This window comes from Anopheles coustani, chromosome 3 (genome assembly GCF_943734705.1).
Source record: "Anopheles coustani chromosome 3, idAnoCousDA_361_x.2, whole genome shotgun sequence".
Lineage (NCBI taxonomy): Eukaryota > Metazoa > Arthropoda > Insecta > Diptera > Culicidae > Anopheles > Anopheles coustani.
In genome coordinates this window covers 58,617,555-58,638,221 of record NC_071288.1, presented here as the reverse complement: position 1 = coordinate 58,638,221, position 20,667 = coordinate 58,617,555, and the positions used below count along the sequence as shown (strand labels likewise).

Genomic DNA, 20,667 nt, shown 5'->3' with positions numbered 1-20,667 from the left:
GCCATTGGTTGGCTGCTTGGGATTTGTGTGATACTCTTTGCGGGACAACATTTAATGTGACAGAGACCGGGAAAAGGGATAGGAGGGAGGGGTGGTAGTAGGCCCGTGCTCCTTTTAACCTCGGGGCGCATCGTTTCGTAGCGTGTCCCAGATGCTGCTGCGTCCCCTGGGGTCGTCCTTGAACATCGGCATCGGAAGGGACGAGAGCAGTTTATTAGTTGCTGTGGATTTGGTTTTCCTCTCAAAGTATGTTATTTGTTGATGAGATGGTGGCTTTATTGGAATCACACAGTAGGCCCCGGATTTCGGTCATACCAAATATGAAGATTGTTCATTTGAAGCCTGGTTTCGCAAAGTGGCATTAAACTAAAAATAGTAAAAATGAAAAATACGCTGTTTCTTTTATTAAAGATAACACGTGCACACTCTTACTCAACATGTACACAATAATATCACCAATCCCTTCCTAAATGTATCCCTTGTTTATAAAAATCATAGTTTTGTCTTTAAACACATAAAAAGCAATATTTAAAGTTATTGTGAGAAAGTGATTCCTTTTCGACGCATCCAGTCAAAATGCCATGCGATACGTAAAGAACATTTAAAGAACGAAAAAAATGGCTGGTCACGTCCAGATCTTCTCGGCGTTTGAAACGTGATAATCAATTTTAATATTGCCTTTGATTTATTTCAAATCAATTTAATTAAAAAAAGACACAGCCGGTTAAATTAAATGTTACAAGGGAACGAGAATAGCAATTATATTCTGAGGTTGCTTGCCGTTCTTTATTTTGACATGATTTGCGCAGTGATCTTCATGAATTAGAAACGAAAAATCAGTTAACCTGGGTTTTAAAATTTGTTTGTATTTCGATTAGAATTGTATTTTTTTTTCAAATAAGTTAGGTGCTTTAAAAAAAATGCAAATAGCTAAAAATTTAATTGCTAATATATCTTTCATATCGTGCTATGATGCAGCCATGTGTTTTTTTCTATGTCATGCACTGTTGCTTCAATATAGCGTACAAGCTTTCCGTTTGAAAGGAAAGCGCATAAGAAAAAAAACATGTCTTCCCTGTGAAGGGTGATAATTTTCCGATCCTTTAGTGTTCGGGAACAACAAACCAATACGTTACGGAGACGTCTCCTAAAGGACCAAGGGCGGCGACACCGAAAAAAAAGGAAACCGTGACAACGACGATCGGTTTAGTGTTGCACAAGTTTCCCGACGGGGGAACAGTGTGTTCTACCCTAAATTACTTTCCCTGCAGCTCGGGATGTTTGGCTAGGGTTCGCCCTTTTTCCAGCCACATGCGCGTCTATAAGTTTGTTCCTTTTTTTATACTCGACGAACCCGCCGTAACGGTTTCCGTTGCCTTCTCCCCAACGACGACGACACCCGATGATGACGCGGATGATGATGACGACGGCGTGGAGGAACGAGAACCCTCTCGGTGCACCCCACACACACACACAACCCTCTTAATTAACAATTACTCCACGACTAGAAATGTTTCACTTTTTGCCCTCTCCTCTCCGGTCCGTCGCATCGCTCCATGTCCCGGCTAGTCTCAACGAGCCACCAACAACGAGGGTCGTTCCCGATTGCTCTTGGCGCTTGATTTGGCACCGAAATGGAAGAGGGTCGGCTGCAGCAACAACATAACAGCCATAACCAAAGGCAACGAGGAAGGGGGAAAGCATGCAGCATAATTCATTGCTCGGATGCACGCACGCACGCACGCATGCACGCCAGAAAGGCCAGTGGCCAGGGGGATTGGGAGAGATGGTTTTAAATTTGTTTACCCTTGAAACGCGACATCGGCTCGCCTCGGGGTTAGTTTTCCGCTTTATTTCGCTCCCTCTCTCCCCCTCCTGTTGATGGTGTTCGGTTAATTTTTCTCGTAAGGGTGTAACCGCTTTTCCCGAAACCGGATCGTGTCGGCGCCGGGGGCGCATTGCTGGAAAAATAGGTGGAACCGACAGGAAGGGGGAAAAACCCCTGTTCCGTTGTTGATTGCTGGGAAGTGAGGAGAAATATTACTTCCGGCGTAGTGTTCGGGGGGTATGTGTGCCGGTGGTGGTGGGACTCTTAACGTGTGGCGTTTTGTTGTGTCCCTTCATATTGTTGTTAGGGGAAGGTGAGGGGACGCACCGCGGACGCTTTGCCCAAGAAGCAGGGAAAATGAATTGGGTGCGCGAGATTAACGATGGGAACTGGCTGGGGATTTTGCTTTGCTTGCTACGGGTGTGTTCCCAATCCCCTTTTTTTTTGGTGGTGGTGCGTGTTTGAACCGGGTGTCGAAGGATTTAGGATATGGTGGAGGGTTACTCTGGGAAAAGGGTTTTGACTTTAAAATGCGGAACGGTGTGTCTGGTTTGTGCATTGGTTTATACTTGTTTATGCGGCTCCTGGTGGCCGCTGGGAACGGGAGCGGGAGGGTGATGGCGTTTTGGGCTGTCAATAGTTTTGTTTTCATAATTCGTTACCGTTTTCTTCACCGGGTTTGTCATGCTTCACGAAGCTTCACGAGCTGCTGCTTGAACGGAATTACTTGTTTCGTCCCCGTGTCTAATGATATGAGCATCTGTCAAACAGTTTTCGTTGTTACCCCCTTGAATGAAAGTGCCCGGAGCGTGTGTGTGTGTGTGTGTGTGTGAGTGCTGCTGCGGTTGACACTCTCTTGCAACGGAACACCGTAGCCGATCGTGCGTTTAACATTATCCAATGTTAGTCGCCCTCTTCGTACGGATGCAGCCGGGGTGTTTTTGGTTTTATTTTTGTTTGAAATCTCCCTTCTTTCCTGACGTTTTTCTATGATGTGTGATTTAATCCTGATCTAAATGAGAGGGGACTGAGTAGATTTGTAGATCCGAGAACACCATGGAAAGGGTTTATCCGCTACTTTGGGCTTGAGGCTGAGTGTTGCTAATGGCATAGATTGTTCTAACTTTCATTGGACTATTGGAAGCCTTTTTGAGATTTACTTGAATGATTTGAAATTGTTCGATGCTGCCAATTGGTTTGATTTATTGGCGTATAACGAATTTTGCAATCACATTAAAATAATACAATACCAGACAAAAAATATTCTGCCAACTTGCACTTGCATGGTAAATTGAATGGTTAAAAATTTCAACAACGATTACCTCTCGCCAAACGACTCACAAAATATGGCCCATCTTCAAAATGTCAAAAACCCCATTAAAAACGCAGCTAACAATTTGCGCAAATCATAAACTGAATAATTGCCCTTAATGGATCTTCTCACCCCTGTGGTGACGGCGGAGGCGGCGGCAGTACGGGTTTCTTCACTGCTCACTGACTCGTGTCTGCCCGATTCGGATGAGATGGCGACGAAATTTCGTGTCGCGCTTTCCACTTCGCGGACGCTCCTCCGAGTGCGAGCCACAACGCGAGGGTGAACAGAACGAACCTCCGGATGGTGAAGGGGGGGGGATCCACCATCATCACGACGACGGCGACATTTTGCCGATTTAATTCCACAACGTGGCTTCGGTCGCAAATATTTGCCGGCCCGGTTGTGCTTCTTCACTCCCGCCGCCACCGAATTGAGCAACCCCGGCCCCCGGCCAGGACCTGCTTGGCAGGATGGCGACACACTTTAATCGAGTGTCGAGCAGAAGGAGGCAAAGTTGACGCCGCATCGGAAGGCGTCAGTTGGTGAAAATTATTTATAAACATTTATAAGATAATTAAGTGCGAATCCTCGCTGGGACTCTTCAATTTTTGGACTGCGTTTGAAGGGTGGGTGGTAGGAGGGGGATGAGCGCGGAATTCTCGCGTGCATTTTGACATCCTTCGGGGTTCCCCGGGAGCCACTTGGTGTGATTAATGAAGTTTTACTATCATATTTTCGTTGTGTGATGATGCGTAGTTTTTTTTGCGCTTTTCTCGCAGTTCGAAATACATCATGAGATCTTTTTCAGCAATTGCAATTTAGACAGCCTCTTTGAACATTAAAAAAAAAAAAATAATTATTGTGTATTGCTCGTTTGTTTTAGGGAAAAGCCCTACCAACTTTTCAGAATGCGTTGATTATTGATAATGTTTCTGAAACAACTGTAGCATTTATGATAACCTTTTTTTTATTTCTTTTTTTTCACAGGGTCCTCCACAAGCAGCACAGCCGTTCAAATTCACCATAACAGAAAACTGTGATAGGATAAAGGAGGAATTTAATTTTCTTCAAGCACAATATCATAAGTAAGTGGAAAATATTTTAGCGATCACTACATTACAAGCGCTTGAAATAAAACGGTAGCATTTTTTAATAAAAATGGTTGTGATACAAGAAACGCAGCGTTAAAAGAGCAAAAACTTGCGAACGATTGGAACAGTAGATTAAAACGCATACTTTCTTCTTGCAGCCTCAAAATGGAATGTGAAAAACTAGCTCAGGAAAAGACGGAAATGCAGCGGCACTATGTCATGGTAAGCGTCCAACACCCTGCTGCTAAACTGCTTGCAAAGTCCCGAGATGAAGTAAATGCAATGTTTAAATTAATTTATCCTTTCATTTTCTTTTTTAGTATTATGAAATGTCTTATGGTCTCAATGTTGAAATGCACAAACAGGTAAGTTGAAATATAATGTTCAAGCAATTTTGGCATCTTCGCACTTCCTCCGAATGTTTTGTCGTCAATTTAGTTTGTATTTATGTTTGTTTGTTTAATTTTTAAATTTTTTTTTTTAATTTTTAAACGAAAAACTAACTAAAAGTGGTCAGGTAGTTGCTATACGCTTTAGCCAATAAAACGTAATTTAATTTCGTCATCCATTTTGTTTGATAGTTTGAAATCATTTGTGTGTTTTATTGAAAGTGAAACTTGTTATCGCATCTTTGTTCGCATCTTTACCACTTGCAACAAGTTTTAGTTTTTTTATGGCTGTCCAAGAATAACGTCTTCAAACCAAGTGCTGCGCTAGTTGTAGCTTGATACTAAACTGAATGTATTTTTTTATCATGTAGGAATGATAATAATAGGATACAAGATACAGAAAATTAGTCATTAGACTGAGAGAACGTCACTCACAGGTGCTAACTTCCGCTGGCATTAAACGATGCGGCGAACCATAGTTTGCCTGTACCCCTCCCTCACGGTCCCGTTTGTAGAATAACGGGCTGGCCACTGCAAAATGCCTATTATGTTATTTAATGCGATTAAACATAATGATTATTCTGTCGTAAGTTCTTTAGTGCTCGTCGGTGGAGTGGGTAGGACAGTGGGAGCATGACTTAAGCCAATCCTAGCAGATCGGGAAGCAAGGGTAGTCTCCAATGGCTGTGGCAGTCATGTGTGCGGATTGTCGTAAGAATTGTGGTTGTGAGAAATGTGGTTTATAAACCTAGCAGTCTAAGATGTTGTCAAAGACTTGAGTAGTTTATGATATAGAAATAGGAGAGAGGAGAAAAAGTTTTAACTTTGCCTTTAAAACATCCTTTTCTTTTTTTCTGTAGTTTAAATAAGCAAAACTCTTCTTACAGGGAAAAGTATTATGATAAGCAGAGCGTTTTAATACATGTGAAAAAAAATGTTTAAACTTTCAACACATATTGAAAAGTTCTTACAGACAGACCAATGGTTTGATTTGTCCCACTGTTTTTTTTTCTCCCCTAGAGAGGAACTTTGTGTAACTTTTACTTTGTGTGGTGCAAACATCCATTTGCTTACTGTCCCTGTCGAGATCATTTAATTCGTTGTTCAATGAAGAAGGAAGGTGCACCTGAACACGAACTCTGTTGACTGCAGTCGCCCCAACTAATTACTGGCCGCGGGTACCGCGAAACCATCCACAACCCAACAACATACGGAACCGCGGGAATGTGGGGGCAACTGTGGTACAAACCGAAGGAAACGAAGGCTTCCAAAGGCTAGAGCTTGTGCTCAGTTTTATGGCATCTTCTCCCGTTGTGTTTTTCTGTGTGTATGTGTGTGTGGTCGGTACTAATGCCTTCGTGGAGTTACAACTTCTCGGCGTGTACGCGTTGGTAATGTTGCAAATGAACCGACGACCCACCAGCTACCATTTCGCCAAAGATGGTACATGGCTGAATTGCTGCGCACTCTCAACAAGGTGGAACTGGGGGGCAGGGAGGGAGGGAGTCGGTTTTCGGAGCCGTGGTGGTAGAACTAATCGTGTGTAAAGTGGCGCGCACCGGCACCGCCATTACTCACGTTACACTCCGTTCTGCCGTGACGGGAGGCTTGTTTCGTTTTTTTTCTTTGCCTTTTATTTACGAAGTGCTAATAGTAAAACACGTTCCGGGGCGTGAAACTAGTGGTTAGGCATAGTCGATTTGATATTTGTTGAAACTAGTTTTTCGAAACTGGTGCGTTGCCGCCGCCACCGTTACGTCGGCGGGGGTGAAGCAGCAAGAAAGGTGGGCCATCGTCAGAAGGGTGGGAATTTGCCGCTGCCACCATCCTAATCTGATCGTCCGCTCGAACTGGAATTGTGTATGCTACTACTGGTGGGCACAAAATAGCGAACGGAAAAAAGAGAAAATGTATATTGAACCTAATTAGATAAATACATTTCAATCAAAAATATCAAATTACTCGGCCCCACCGAGTTGTTTATCTGTACGACGGGCAACCTAAGGGAGGGCGTACACCGAACCGTAACGAGCCGCCTACTAGTGGCGGAGGGATTTTATGCACGAACCATGGAAAAGCAGAGTGTTGTGGGTCTGTGTCTAATGGATGTGTGTGTGTGTCATTTTAGTAATCCTCGATAGTGTCCCGTGCGTTCATTTTATCGCTACGCCAAATACATAAGAATTAAGCTGTACGCTTCGATTGAGCCTGTGTTTATCGTTGACATAGAATGTCCATTAAGTACCCGTTTACGACAGTGTAAAGTAAAGTACGTCCGGAACGTTGGAATGGTGCTTCTATTAACATCTGAGAAAGTGATCTCCTGTTATTACGAATCGCATACGGGAGGGAGGATAATGATTTCGCTATTTAGTTTAAATTTCGCTAATTAGTTCTAATATAATTCTAATATAATAGATATTAGTAAACTGAACTTGCACTTCTCTTTTGAAAAACTGACGAACACAGTTTTTTTTATATACATTTAAAAAACTGATTCTTTTTTCTATGTTTTCGATCCACTGGTTTTGTACTTGTGTTTTTTCAACTTAAAATTTTATGTGTATACATGATTTGTACCTTTTACATAAAATTGTGACACAATGACCAATACTCATCAACTCAAAAGGGAAGCTAAATTCTTGTTTGCGGGATTATTTGTGATAGGTTCGTGCGTTTTCCAACATTTTGAAAGGCCCATTTCAAGCAATAACGTTATGCAGTCCACATAAAAAAAAAACACAACAGTGAAATTTAAATTCCTTTTTTACTTATAAATGAACTTAAAAGAAATGTTGTTTGTATATTTCGCCTTTCCTTCGGAATGCACGAAAACACGTCCCGCTGGCGCTAGATGGATCGCATAATCTAAAATAGGTTTACCCGGAGCATGCATAATGCTCAATTTGGTCATCGATTTTTTGTCCCGCACCAAATTCTCCTCCCCTTTTCAGATCTCTTCTCGTTGCAGCTTGTTGGAAATGTGAATACCAAGCGAAGCCAAAATAAAAGAAAAAAATGCCAACAATCGGATCGATTGCGGATTATGTTCACGCCGATGTGCCAAAGGAGGCTCGGACGCGGATGTGACGGCCCGGACACGCACACCGACGGACGCGGGACTTCAACACACCGTCGGCGGTTGGTTAAGTCGCATCGTGGTGTTGTGTGCGGTCAGGTTTTAGGCTCGCTCGTGCCCACACTTACCACTTACCGGTTTCGGCATGAGGGGTTGCTGGTGGTGGATACGAGAGCGTGGCGTGGATTTCCTTCTCGCGACCACCGGTTTGTCGCTTTCCGTTCCGGGCAGCTCGGTTTGATTGGGTTTAGCGTTTGCCGGTTGTGGCACCGCCGGAGGGAGGTCGATATTCGGTTGTGCTCCGGTGGTCAATTGCGTTTCGCAGCCAACGGCCGAGCGCGGGACTTGCGGACGTGAAGGTCCTCTCTAATGGTGTTCCATAGTAATGAGGTTTACCGCACAGACGCAACGCCACAACCGGGTGGGTTCGTTGACGGAGTGAGAGGGTGGGGGCGGGAGTACAATTTCAAGTTTCCACCGGTGTTGCGCTGGTGTGGCGGGGGGCGAGAGCTTCGCCGAATTAGTGATTCCGTTGGCAAATGGTTGTGTTTGCGCGCTACCAGGGCGAAAACTAGGGGACACGAGCCAACAAAGGGAACACGAGGCGAGGCGAGGCTGGTGTCCGGTTTTGGTAAGCGGATTATTTCGCTCATCCATATCGCGTGTGGAGTCTCTGCAGTCGACGTGGAAGAAGGAGGGAAGGGAGTTGGGGCTGGTTGTCATATTTATGCTAGCAAAACCACGAAACCCGACGGCAAGCTGGACAGACCCGGGTGGTGCACTGGACAATGCAAGGATAGACACACAGACAACCCACCAGCACACCAACACAGGACATGCTGGCCACCCGCCGGTGATGGGAGTGGGGGAGGCTTTGGTAATTTCAGTTTGTCCCAAATCGCCTTCAAATGGTCGGCCAAGCTATATGAACCCGTCCAGTGGGGGTGGGAAATTCTGGCCGCTCCGGACCCGAATGCAATATTTGGTTAATCCCCTCGGTCGGAATTAGTGTCCTCTTTTGCGCCCTTTTTGCTCCCCCTCCCCCCGCCACCCTGCATTCGTGCATCCATCGAGCGCTAGGTTATTTTACGCCCTTCCATCGACTACACCGGATTTCGGGGGTGATGGTTCGGTCCTCCTCTACCCCTGGACTCTGGGACCATTTGTGCACAGCAGTGTAGTGAGAGCAAACGGGCTTTGCGCCGGTGATGATCATCATAGAGATTAGGATTTTGTCCTGTGGCGGGAAGGAACCGTGCGAAATATCATTACCAAGTACCCGGTTGGCGGAGGAAAGGAATCGTGTGGCAGGGTGGAAAAGAAAAATAAAAAAACCTCAACCCCACACATCTCGGCTTCGATTTGCGATCAAGTTACCCAGCCAACCCGGGAACCCGTGGTTCAATTAATTAAATAAGCTTCCAGTGGATGCACGGTGCAATTCCTTTCCGTCGACGTCCTGGTTGGCCTGGGCCTTTGGACCCAAGCACGAATCGACGCTGATGACAACGGATAATGGCGTGTGTGATCGTTAAGAATGAAAGAGAGATAGAGTGAGAAGCTGCGTGTGTGTCTGTTGGAGGCCGTGGTTGGTTGCACTTGATACTTGGAATGCCGGTGTGAAATCTCTGGGGAAAACTCAACGACACGACGAGCATCGGGTCCAAACGTCGATGGCGTAAGGGGGAGAACTCATTAGGAATCCGATGGCAAGCGAGATAGCTGGCGGAACCTCCTTCCATCCACCATCACCACCACCACCCGGGTACACTGTTTATGTGCAAAGGATTTAATGATGGCTGTGATTATGGCGGTTTGGAGAGTAAGTGTATATACGGTGAGGAAACGCACGAACACACTCCACGCGCATATTGTCACATTTCAAGGGAAATGTAATAAACATCCTAGAGGCTAGTAGCCCTTTTCCGTGCATCGATTACAAGCATTTCATTTTTTATGTTGTTGTTTTAGATTGTAGCGGACATGGTAATATCATCTCTTCAACCCCAATCCACGGCGCACCCGAGGGGGAAGCCATTCGGAGGATTGTATTACAAGCCCAATCGAAGGTGGTTAACAGCAAAAGCAGCCCGCAATTCGTTGTGTTGTGCCTGTCTGGAACCGTTGCACCATGGATGAGACCATTCACACCCCGTTGCGCAATCTGCCGATGGCGGGATTGTTAAGATCTTTCGGCGTTTTGTTCGATTTTGCAACATAATGTGTTTTCCAGCGAAGCTCACGCGCGCCAGCTCGCTCCGGATTTCCGCCCAGATGTATTTTTCCAACTTGATTTATTTCTTTTTAATTGCATCTTTCCACACTTCGCGCGGTGTGGAGTGTTGTTTTCCCCCCGTTTTTTTTTATTTATTTCTCCACATTAATGGGGGAAACAAACGAACGCAAACCCCTCGTTATGGATGACTTTCATTCAAACGCGGCGGTGAATCATCAAAACTTTCACACTTTGCGCCTCGAGAGCAGAACAATGGTAGTGTCTCCCCTCACCGCTCATTTGGTGGATGGTGGAGTTGTGTCCAAACCATTGTTTACCTAGCTAATTGAGTTATGTTCCAAGCGACGGCGCACACCGAACGATGTTTGTAAATTTCTTCCGCGCTTTGCGCTTTTTCCGGGGCTCTTCTCTCGCCACCGTTGCATATCCCCCTGGTCTCCATTGTGCCGGTTTCAAATGTGAAATTATGCTTCAAATCTACCCTGCTTCGAGAAGAGGAGTCGTAGTAGCGGTGGTGCATGCTTTATTGCGTGCCTTGCAAGGAAGCGTCATGGAGGGATCCCCGCCGAATCCAAAACACTGCCTGCGGGGGGCTAATTTGATCGAGGAACTCAACTGGATTAGCTGCCGTTTTCCAGCGTTTTCGGTCGATTTTCGTTTTATTTGGAAAATTAAACCACATGGTTGGTTGGCTCGTTCGTTCGTTCGCTTAGTTGATAGTTGATGCATTTTGGAGAAGAAGGAATGGGGGGGAAGGTTTTGTTTCTCATCCGTGAAATGAACTGCCAGTTTTGTTTCGCTTATGCTCGTTTTCCCGACAACAACAGCGGAAGGATGGAGTGGCAACGGCGGTGCAATAGCTTGAGGGATTTGCCTAGTGAGATGCACATGTATTAAATGAGGAGTGAAACCCAGTGGAGATAAATGGGTTAGTGGTAGCATAAACAGTTAAATGGGCTGCTTGAATAATTTGGTAATCGGTTCAGGGATGGACAAAGTTTTTTTTTTTTTATTTTGTGTTGGTTCCGGTGGTCAATAGTCTTCTTCACGTGGAGCTTTAAGCGAAGTTTACACTAGGTTCCAATTTGTTCTTTTTTTTTCTCAACATTTCTTTGGTGAAAGAGAATTAAAATCTCAAACACAAAATAACTAATCTCTCGAATTGATTGTGGTATCCAAATTAATTTCGATAGGCGATAGCGTCAAAACAGACTAAAACACATATTTTCAGTGATGGAATCATTAAGTGAGAATCGTAATCTTCAACCTTTTGTAATATTTTGTCCGTTTTTTAAGCGAGCCACACTTCAACAATTGCCTGCAAAATTTTCCAAATTTCTGTCTTAGTTTTCTGCTGCTACTTTGGGTAATTTTGAGCAAAAGCAATTTTACTAACTCTTGCTCATAAACTTGCAATAGCAACTGATCATAAAACATTTTGACAAATTCAATAGTTATATTGATGTTCCCATTTATGGTTTTGCAACACTTTATGTTTTCAAATTATTAATTTATTATGAAAATTAAGTGTTTGCATTATCTTCGGTTTGATTCAATTGAATGGTATTTTGTAAAAGAAAATACCAATTAAAAAAAAAATCTCTAACTAAATGAAATTAGAACTTCATTCAAAAACCGTAATAACATTAAATTGATACCTGAATCCGTGTGGAATAATTCATCAGTGAAGAATACAGTTTGTGCTATAGAACGAAATCATCTAAAAATGGATCTAATTAGTGGCGAGTTTGTGGTTTCCTCGGAAAACGAATGGCCTCGGTACGTATGGTTTAGGCGGGGGACCCTTTTCTGAGGGAATAAAATAAATTTCCGCATGACTGTGGCGTACGTCGGTGCGCTTGTAAACTTGTCGGAGTAATTTATATAACTCGAGAACCGGCGGGGAGGCAGGGAGAGCTGTTGGTGGTGGTTGGCCGCATTGTCCTTCCGGGCGATACGAGCCGAGCTGTACCGAGATAAACAAGGGATACAATGGAATCTCCTTATCCCCGTGGGGGTATTAACAGATATCCTTCTCCTCGCTTGTATCGTCAGTATTCGTCTGCAAACTTTAACCAGACTCGGGATATCCTTTTCGAAGCGACACTACCAACAACCTGCCTTGAAGGAGGGAAGTGAGTGTGTTTGTGTGTGTGTGTGTTTGTGGCCAACGAGCCGTGTCCCAGGGAAGCCTATTTTCATCTCATCAAATTCAACCCGACGCATCCCAACCGTGCTAATAGGTGTAGTTCCTGTAACATTCTCTCCCCCTTGTTTTTACCGAGGGGTCGAGTATACACACCGCGCCTTTCCAACGGGAATGTAAATGGAAGTTCTCTGCGACGATCGGTGGAGAACGTGGGGTGATATGCGCCTGAGAACAATTTAAATTTCCTACCACACCGCACCGCCGGCTGCCACCAGTCCTGATTTTCGGTTCTCTCTTGCGTTGAGTGAAATATCTCGACGACGACGACGACGACGTCGAGGCGACGAGAGATGGGCTCGGTGAAACTTCTCAATTGCGTTCCGCCAAGGGAAGGAAGGAGGAAGAGTTGATGCGTACCGGAAGTGAGAAGTTACCCTTTCCTTCAGTGAGGGTGCGGTGCTGAAGGCGAAGAATGTGAAGCATTGAAAGCTGCTGGAGGTCTTCCTTTCCGAAAAGTGGCGTTGCTACTTGAGCGAAACACTCAGAACGCTGACGAACGCTTGGAGGGTCCTTTTCCGGAACATCGATCCCGGCGGTTCTCGGTTGCTCTCGACGAGTGCCTTGAAAGCGGAGGAAGACAGTATGGAAGCATTCGGTGTCGGGCGTCTGGAATGTTCTGAAAATATTCCACCAAGAATTGGAGAAGAGCGGGCGCAGGGAACTCCCGCCACACTTTACGACCCTCTAGACGCAGCTCTAGCGAATGAGTCTCCCAAGGAATGTTGGGAGAAATCGAAGGAGTCGTCCTTTCCTCCGCTTCTACTTGAATAAAATAGTACCTTGAGCTTCTTGGCTTTCTTGGCCCCCCCGACGTTGGTTCAACGAGCGAGCGTCGTCATATAGAAAAAAAGGATCCACACCCGGATGAGCAACTTAACTCCACCAGAGTAGTCCGCTTGCCGTGCTACTACCACCCATTTCCCTTCCACCGGGAATTCCGGGTCAACCGCCTGAACGACCAAAACCGAACGACCAAACCACCATCTAAACCATCTTAACCAAACTAACCTCTTTCGCTCCGGAGACCGCTTCGTCGCCTACCGTTGGGCTGAATCTATCCCCGTGCCCCAAAAAGCGGTGCCATTATCCTGACTTCCAGAACCTCCACCTCATATCGGATGCGTCTCTCTCTCGCTCACGGGTGGTGAATGTGCGGAATGGCACACACTCGCAAGCAGCCCCGACGGGTGCTGGGTTTAGCTCTGTGCAGAAAACCACAACAATCCGCTCCCGGCCCTCATTCCACCTCTCTTTCTCCCCCCCTCACATGGCTGGTGGTGGTTTTCTCCTGCGGTCATATTTGTATCCTATATGATGCGGTCAACCGAACCGCAGAGCTGCGGTGGTTCTACATAGTTACTCAAACCCTCCTGTGTCCCACGTGCGAGCAAACGATGGGCTGCTGGTGGTGTGGTGGTGGAGTAGTGTGGAGAATCCGTTGGTTCCAACTATTTTATGCTCTTACCACAAAACCCCCACACCACCACCGCCACCCGTTGGTGGTTTATTTCGTTTTCATTCATAGCCCTCCTCGACGGGTGTCGTCGTCGACGTCGTTTGGGAGTCGTCGACAATGGAACGGTGTACGGTGTACTGTTCGTCGTCGTCGTCGTCGTTGTTGGTCCAAAAAACCGAACCCGAAGCCCCCCCCCCCCCCCCTCCTGCCTCCCCCGCCTTCTCCTCCATCGGCGTTTCAGGAGATAGTTTTTGTTCTGCCCAAACATCGCTGTGTGACACACAGCAGGGTCTACACACAAGCTACCATAATACCATCAATTCTCCGACACGAGCTGAGACCGGACCGGCGGCAATGCCAGAGACTAGGTGCTAGGTGCATGGCTGGTAGTTTATGGCCATTCTGCTGAATGCGGAAGGGAAGGTGCTCGACGGAGCGGAAGGGGTAGTTGAATATGTTATCCACGTGTGTGAGCTGTTCCGTGGGACGACGAACCGAGTTCAGTGGCGAAAGGCTTTTGCATCTCTGGAAATGTGTAGTATTCCGTTCATTTCCACTGTCTCACTCTCTCTCTCTGGCTCTGTTTGTAAGCTTAATTTTCCAACTCAACTCCATGCTGCACACACTGGGGTGGGCAAGGAATCGTACTAGGGGATCCGGTGGAAGATCCGGCTTCGGGTGGTAAAATGAAAAATACCAAAACCACTTCTAGTGAGTTGATGAGAGACGCTGGAAGGAAATCGAGGCAGGAGGAGAGAGGCGAGAGGGTCCTGAATCTCGTGACGTTGAGCTCGAGTGCTCGAAACGACGGAGGAAAGCGAATGCCTCTAGTGGTGGAGTGGCCCATCAGCAGTGGAATATCTCGGGATGTGTATCCCGTTCGATTCGTTCACTCGTTTACGGATGAACGAGGCTTTAGATTCCCCCGATTCCATCCCACCATATACTGTCCTTGGTCTTCCGGTAGGAATCAGACACACAGATACTACGGTGGATGCACATTAGGAATGTTTGTGGCCAGAGTGGGCTGGTGGATATTCCGTTTCTACCAACGTGCAGCGTGGCCAACGTCAGGGCACAACACTCTACTTCATCCGGGAAGGTCCTTCAGCGACTCATATCCTCCGTTCAGATCGTTGGCAAATAGCTGTGTGGTTTTTATTTTCAATCTCACTTTCCTCCGCCAACCTCCCCTGTGTGCTCGGTTGTCGCCCATCATCGGGCCTTGTGCTACGCTCTTCCGGATGGAACCGGAATCCACAGGCGATCTATAGGCACACTCCAACACACACTGTACACACACCCGGAACCGTATGTAGGACTTTATCAACGAACGTGTGTGCATGACGGGGTGGTGGGTTCGTGTGTTTGCTAATGTATCATCTTGGCGTACGATCCTGATACATCATTCTCGCCAAGCACGAGAAGAGGAGACTACGTTTAGCTTGACCTAGTTTTTTTTTCTCTCTCTCCCTTCTTTTATATTTTCAACATTTTTCCCGCCACTGTTTCGATGATGTGGCTTCCGGGTGACGACTATCATCCATGCAAAACTATCATCATTCGCCCAACTGCATCCCGTACGGTGGTGTCGTCCAGCGTGCCTTGTTGTTTGTGGAGCTCTTGTACTTGAGTTCGAGAAGAGTAGGTCTCTTCCACCGTTCGCTTGCAACAGAACGTTGCGGGGTAGGGGCTTGTATGATGTATTTTGCTTTTGGATACATAGTTTTTCAAGTGGCAAAAGAGAACTTGCCCAACCGATTTACATTATGCAGCGACACGGCAATGTGCCTTTTTTACATTTCGTTCCATGTCCCCAAAGGCACAATATTGTTCGCAAAGTTCGAGCGCTTCAATATGTTTGAATTTTTCATTTACATTGTATATTTTGTGTCAAAGAAATTTACTTATAATTTTTCTCCAGCCTAGCCTAGGCAGCATCTATTATAAATGATAAACGATTTTTAATAGATATTAATATGCAGCAATTTTTCAATTCAAGATAAGTTTAGGTTCGCCACAATCAAACCGGTTTCTATCGAAAAGAATTGCTGAAATTTTTATTCTAGACGGATTTTTAATCATTGCCTTAGCTCGAGAGAAGCTCAATTAATTTCCGGAGAAAAAATGTAAGCTGCTGAAAATTTTATTTAACACCGTGTATTTATAAAAAGTTCCTTACATCTGTCTTTATATCTCTATCTTCACAATGAAACATGTGGTTACAAACCGATCTAAATGTTTTGGGATACTAAACTTTTCTTAATTTATTTCATTCTATGTTTATTTCTAACCCGTTGAGTGGAAAAAAAGGAAACTTTTTTATCATATCAAAATTTATCAAGTGCCAAAACTTGATACACACAATTGACATTGTAAGATCAAATCTGTTTTTCAGAAACGGGTTGTTCGAAAAAGATCGAAGCTAACAGCTGCACAAGCGCTTCTGGATGCAGTAGTATGTTGTTTAATTTAATTTATGAAGGTAAATAATTCTACTTTGTGTCAAAGATAACTAACTTAATCTATAACGAGCAGCTTACAGAAAAAAAATCATTCAACAGTTTGTCAACTTCAAAAGAATTTAGCTTTCCTGTTCTCTTGCTATGTAGATTGTTTTTATTAACTTAGCGGATTGTGTACACCCGATATGTGCGAGGTCTTCCACGTAACTGACCAGAGCAGAGGATGTACGTCCATTTTAGCTTGTTAAGTCTCTTCTCCTTCTTTGCCCTATCCCTCACCTGGCGGCGATTGTAGGTTCATGTACCACAATAATTGTACAAGCAGTTCCACCAACCCCTTCCCCCTATTCCCTTTTGCAAAACTTTGCTCGCAGTAGGAGCTTCCCGTTCGCCGGTTTGGCTTTACTGGCCGGGGAATGTTTGTGCTTCTCGTTTTCATGCCTTTGAACATATGACACCTTTCGGTAAAGAATACACACGGACGACGGCAGGAACGAACGACGACGGCGGCACGTTGAGGTGCTACTGTTCGTTGTCCTTTCTAACCATCGTGCGGCCACGGAAGGAAGTCGGTGGAAGAAGGTTCGGGGGACCGGGTTTGCTTTGAGATTGTTACTCTTGACTCGAAACCAGTCCAGAAGCAGCAGAAGAGAGAGTCCATTCGTTGCGTGTCCACTCCGGGCCTTACAACCGCCAGTAGCCACTCGTGCTGGGAAGCAGTTTTAAGAAGCGAAAAAACAAGAGAAAGACAAACATTGTTTTCTACCGTGTTGCTCCATGTGTGTGTGTGTGTGTGTGTGTGTGTGTGTGTGTTGTAGGCAGTGGGCATGTTAAGTTCTTCTGGTTGTAACGCAATAGCTTTCCTTCTTACCTACCTGCCCATTGGGCCCCCGGCAAGTCGCTCTTCGGAGCAAGAACACGTTGAAGAAGATTGGAAGTAACACACACCGGTCGAAACGGTCGCATCCTTTCGCTCGGCCCTAACAGAGAGCACAGGGCATCATGTACATGACAGGGTGTGTATGCTTTCTTGTTTCTAGTTTTACCGTCCCGGAGCCGCCGGAACGTAGCCCTTGTGGCTTGTCGTCGATGGTGTCGACTGTCGATGATCATCGGGCGCACTAATTGCGAGTTGTGCCAAGCGAGGAGCGAGGGAGGTGGCGCCTGATGGGGGGTCGACGGCGGTCCAGTAAGACGACTAACTTTTACGCTGCTGCTTGTTGGCCTACCGCGTCCACATAGCCCATGTCTGCTGTGTCACTGCATGGTGCGAGTTAAACCTCCTTGTCGAAAGCCGTGGCCACCACGGGTCTACTCTACAGTGTTGTGCCAACTCTGTGATGTGTTGTGGCGTCGCCCCTCACCTCGAACGCTGTGGTGTGGCTTAAATGAACGGAACTATAAAATTAAATTGGTGTCAAAAGTTATAATTGTCAGAGTGGGCGAAGGAATTGCCTTTCAATAAACCTCTTGCGGGAACTTGAGTTTAGCGGGGGAAAACGAGTTGTTAAAAAAAAAAAACTGTGTGCCGGTTCACCCGTAATCGTTGTGATCGCTTGTGGCTGAATAATGCATTTATGCATGTATTTTTTTATGTCCACCGGCTCTCAAGCGGCGGGGGAATTGCAAAGCAAGTGTCGTTAAAGGATTTTCGAAACCATGCTCACCATTCCTGGCCATACGAAGATCTTGTTCGCCGATGTTGCCATCACCTTATACGTATATCCGCGCTTGCATGATCCGCGAAAACGATAAAATTTAATTTAACTACATTCACGCGCTGCCCGTTACTGGAAAGAAGAAGGTTAAGGAACGACGGGGGAGGGACCGTTGAGTATGAGAAAAGTAATCCACCTTGATGTACGTCTCCCACTGGGTGAGGGCGCCGTTTTTAAAGTCCACCATTCGGAGGCCAATTAACGTGCGCTGTAAACTTTCAACGCCGTCCGTTTTCCGTTCCGTCGTGTCCCGGCGCATTAAAGTCAGCATTAGTGCGGATGTAAATTTACCACCTTTGATCACATTTTATTTTCAATTTTATGCCACCGATCGGTGGTGGTGGTGGTGGTGGTGAGGTGGATGGCGGAATGGATTGGCTGGAAGGAGTAAAAAATAACATAAACTAATGGACCTTATACGGCCTGACCGTCCCTTCTTCCCGTTCAATCCATGTGTGTGTGAGTGTGTGTGTGTTGAGGTGAAAAACAAACATTACAACCCCCACCCCCCCCCCCCCCCCCCCCTCCCTTGGGGCAAACAGTTGGGGGGGACGCTGGACCGTATCATAAATTAGTACCACGAGCAAAGGCGAAGGCGTGCGGCGTGCCATTGCCACCTCCAAGCTGAAGAGCATGAGTGGTTCCTACGGTTTGCCTGCCTGCCCGTTTAGAATACCGTTGAAGGCTTGAAAAGCTTAACCGCCACCACCGGCAGCAACGGTATCCACTCCTGGGTTGAATTATAAACCGCCACTCAAAGGCGTACCATCACCCCTCCCCCCTCGCAAACGGGGGCGGCCATAATAATATCAACAAAGAGACCACTTTACCGCTGTGAGGGCTCCCTCCCCCTCCTGCCCTCTCGCATCTCGCGTGCTGCGCGGTGTGTGCGTCCGTCTTGTCTCCTTTGAGTGCCCCCGAGAAGTGTGACTAAGTGTCTTAACCCCAGTGTGATCACGAGCGAGAGAGAGAGCGCGAACTCGAGCGCGCGCGCGCTAAAGTTTATCGCCTTCAATCTGCGATCGAATTACTTAACTAACTGCAACCGGTCCGGGTTGAGCCCCACCGTGCGCTTCACCGAGCAGAGAAGATCGACCAATGATAGATAGGGTGGGTAGGTGCGCGAGGGAGGAGGTGGCACTTAGGGGGGCGGGTCCCGGAGGGAGGGCCATTAAATCTGGTTGGTAATAAATTTGTAGCTACTTAAGACTCAATCAGTCTTCCCGACGCCACTCGCGCCGAGAGAGCTCCCCTTCGCTTTTTGGCGTGTTTGGTCGGATTGTTTGTCGGCCGCGGGGCGCACCTTTACCGTTGGGAATGCAACGGTCCCTCCCCTCCCCCTCCCAGCTCCCATCCGGTAATGATATTGATGGTGTAGAGCAGCGGCAGCAAGTAGCCAGCCAATGTCTCCGTACTCTTGCTCCCATTTCTAGCCACATCGGCGTGTGTTTGGACGGTGTCACTTTTGCACGAAACATGGCAAACATGAAACGCTGTTGCCATTGCTACGATAGTGTTGATGATGATGATGATGATGATGGTGATGTTGTTATTTCCCGGCAGTTGCTACTGTCTTGCATCGTAATTTACTGCCGCCTCGTCTTGGATGTCGGGCCGCCGGCCGATTGGCTTTCTGGCTTCGACTACTCCTTGCTTCGTTCGCAGACGAGGGGAGGTGTTGTCGTGGTGCGTACGGCATGACGGCTCGGTGCGCTGTTTGGGCAAGTTCGCCTCAAGTAAACATTCGTTTTGCACCGCAGCCAACAGACGCTGCGAGACATTTGCACGGTTCCGTGCACATGTGGCAAAGCCACATAAATAATGCAATAATGACTCCTAAGTTAAATGCAAAGCAACATTTTTCCCCTCCACCGAGAGAACCTGCTCCGCGTTTGAGTTTCCTCCAAGCAGCATATCGTTGTTGTCGTCGTCGTCGTCGTCGGCCAATGTGTACGAGCGTAAGTACGAATGCGACTACGAATGACCACGTCTGAGCTGCTGATCGCTTGTTCGGTCGGAGACGTCACGGAAAAGTGCAATTGCGTTGAGCCCTTTTACAGCAGCGCCTTTTTGAACTAGACACAACATGGACGTCGTAACGACGGGTTTTGTACGGCGACGATTTTCAACCACAACAAGGACAGGGGCAATAATCCGCGAGTTCCTCTCCTCAAGAGAGTGGGCCGTGTCGTCATTTCCCAGTGACGACGACGTTTCTAAAGCAAACATGTGAAATTAATAGATTCCCGTGCGCGCACTCAGCAGGCACCGGGCTATATGGACCGGATTTTCCACCGCGTCTCCTCCTAAGCGTGTCCTCCCAAGACGTAGTGGCGTACACCGTTGACCGGACAGCAATTGGCATCCTTTTGGTCCGAGCCGTCTGATTATGGTCTAGTGAGATAGCGTGTGTGCAGCACCGGTACGTGGATTGCATTTAAAATGCATCCACCGACGTTTGGCGTGAACTCGTGGGGTATGTGTCGAGCTCTCGGATATGGGGGGGACGAATAAGGCAACCTACCTTCCTCGAGGCTAACAGGAGTGGCGCAGTGGGTAATTGGGAGAAAATGCCACAAAAAAGCACAAACCCCCACGATGCTTTAACACCGGCCGTCGAGGAGGAGCAGGTATTGGACGGCCGTAGGACGGATTTGCTTTTCTTCGTTGTTTATCTTTGCAGCGCAACAGCGAATGGTAATGGAAGAGTGTCCACTTCCTTTCTCCCGGGGCTTTACATTCTTGCGGACCAACCAATGGCAATGTGTCACTCGCTGGCATTCCAATGAAACGTGTCGGGTAGAGCGAAAGCCCGGTGTGCTTTCTGATAGCGGCACCGATCGTGTGTTGATGCACGTCTTTGGTCGTTGCGGTCGAAAGG

General features: G+C 46.7%; 1 protein-coding gene across 2 annotated transcripts in view; it reads left to right on the top strand.

The window, feature by feature from the left end:
* Positions 1-20,667, top strand: part of LOC131259437 (protein groucho-like) — a 37,557-nt gene that overhangs the window by 12,250 nt on the left and 4,640 nt on the right. For both annotated transcript variants that reach the window (XM_058260937.1, XM_058260936.1), the window contains exons 3-5: positions 4,131-4,228; positions 4,393-4,456; positions 4,555-4,599. In XM_058260937.1, the coding sequence (XP_058116920.1) occupies positions 4,131-4,228; positions 4,393-4,456; positions 4,555-4,599 (207 nt within the window). The remainder of the gene's footprint in view (positions 1-4,130; positions 4,229-4,392; positions 4,457-4,554; positions 4,600-20,667) is intronic.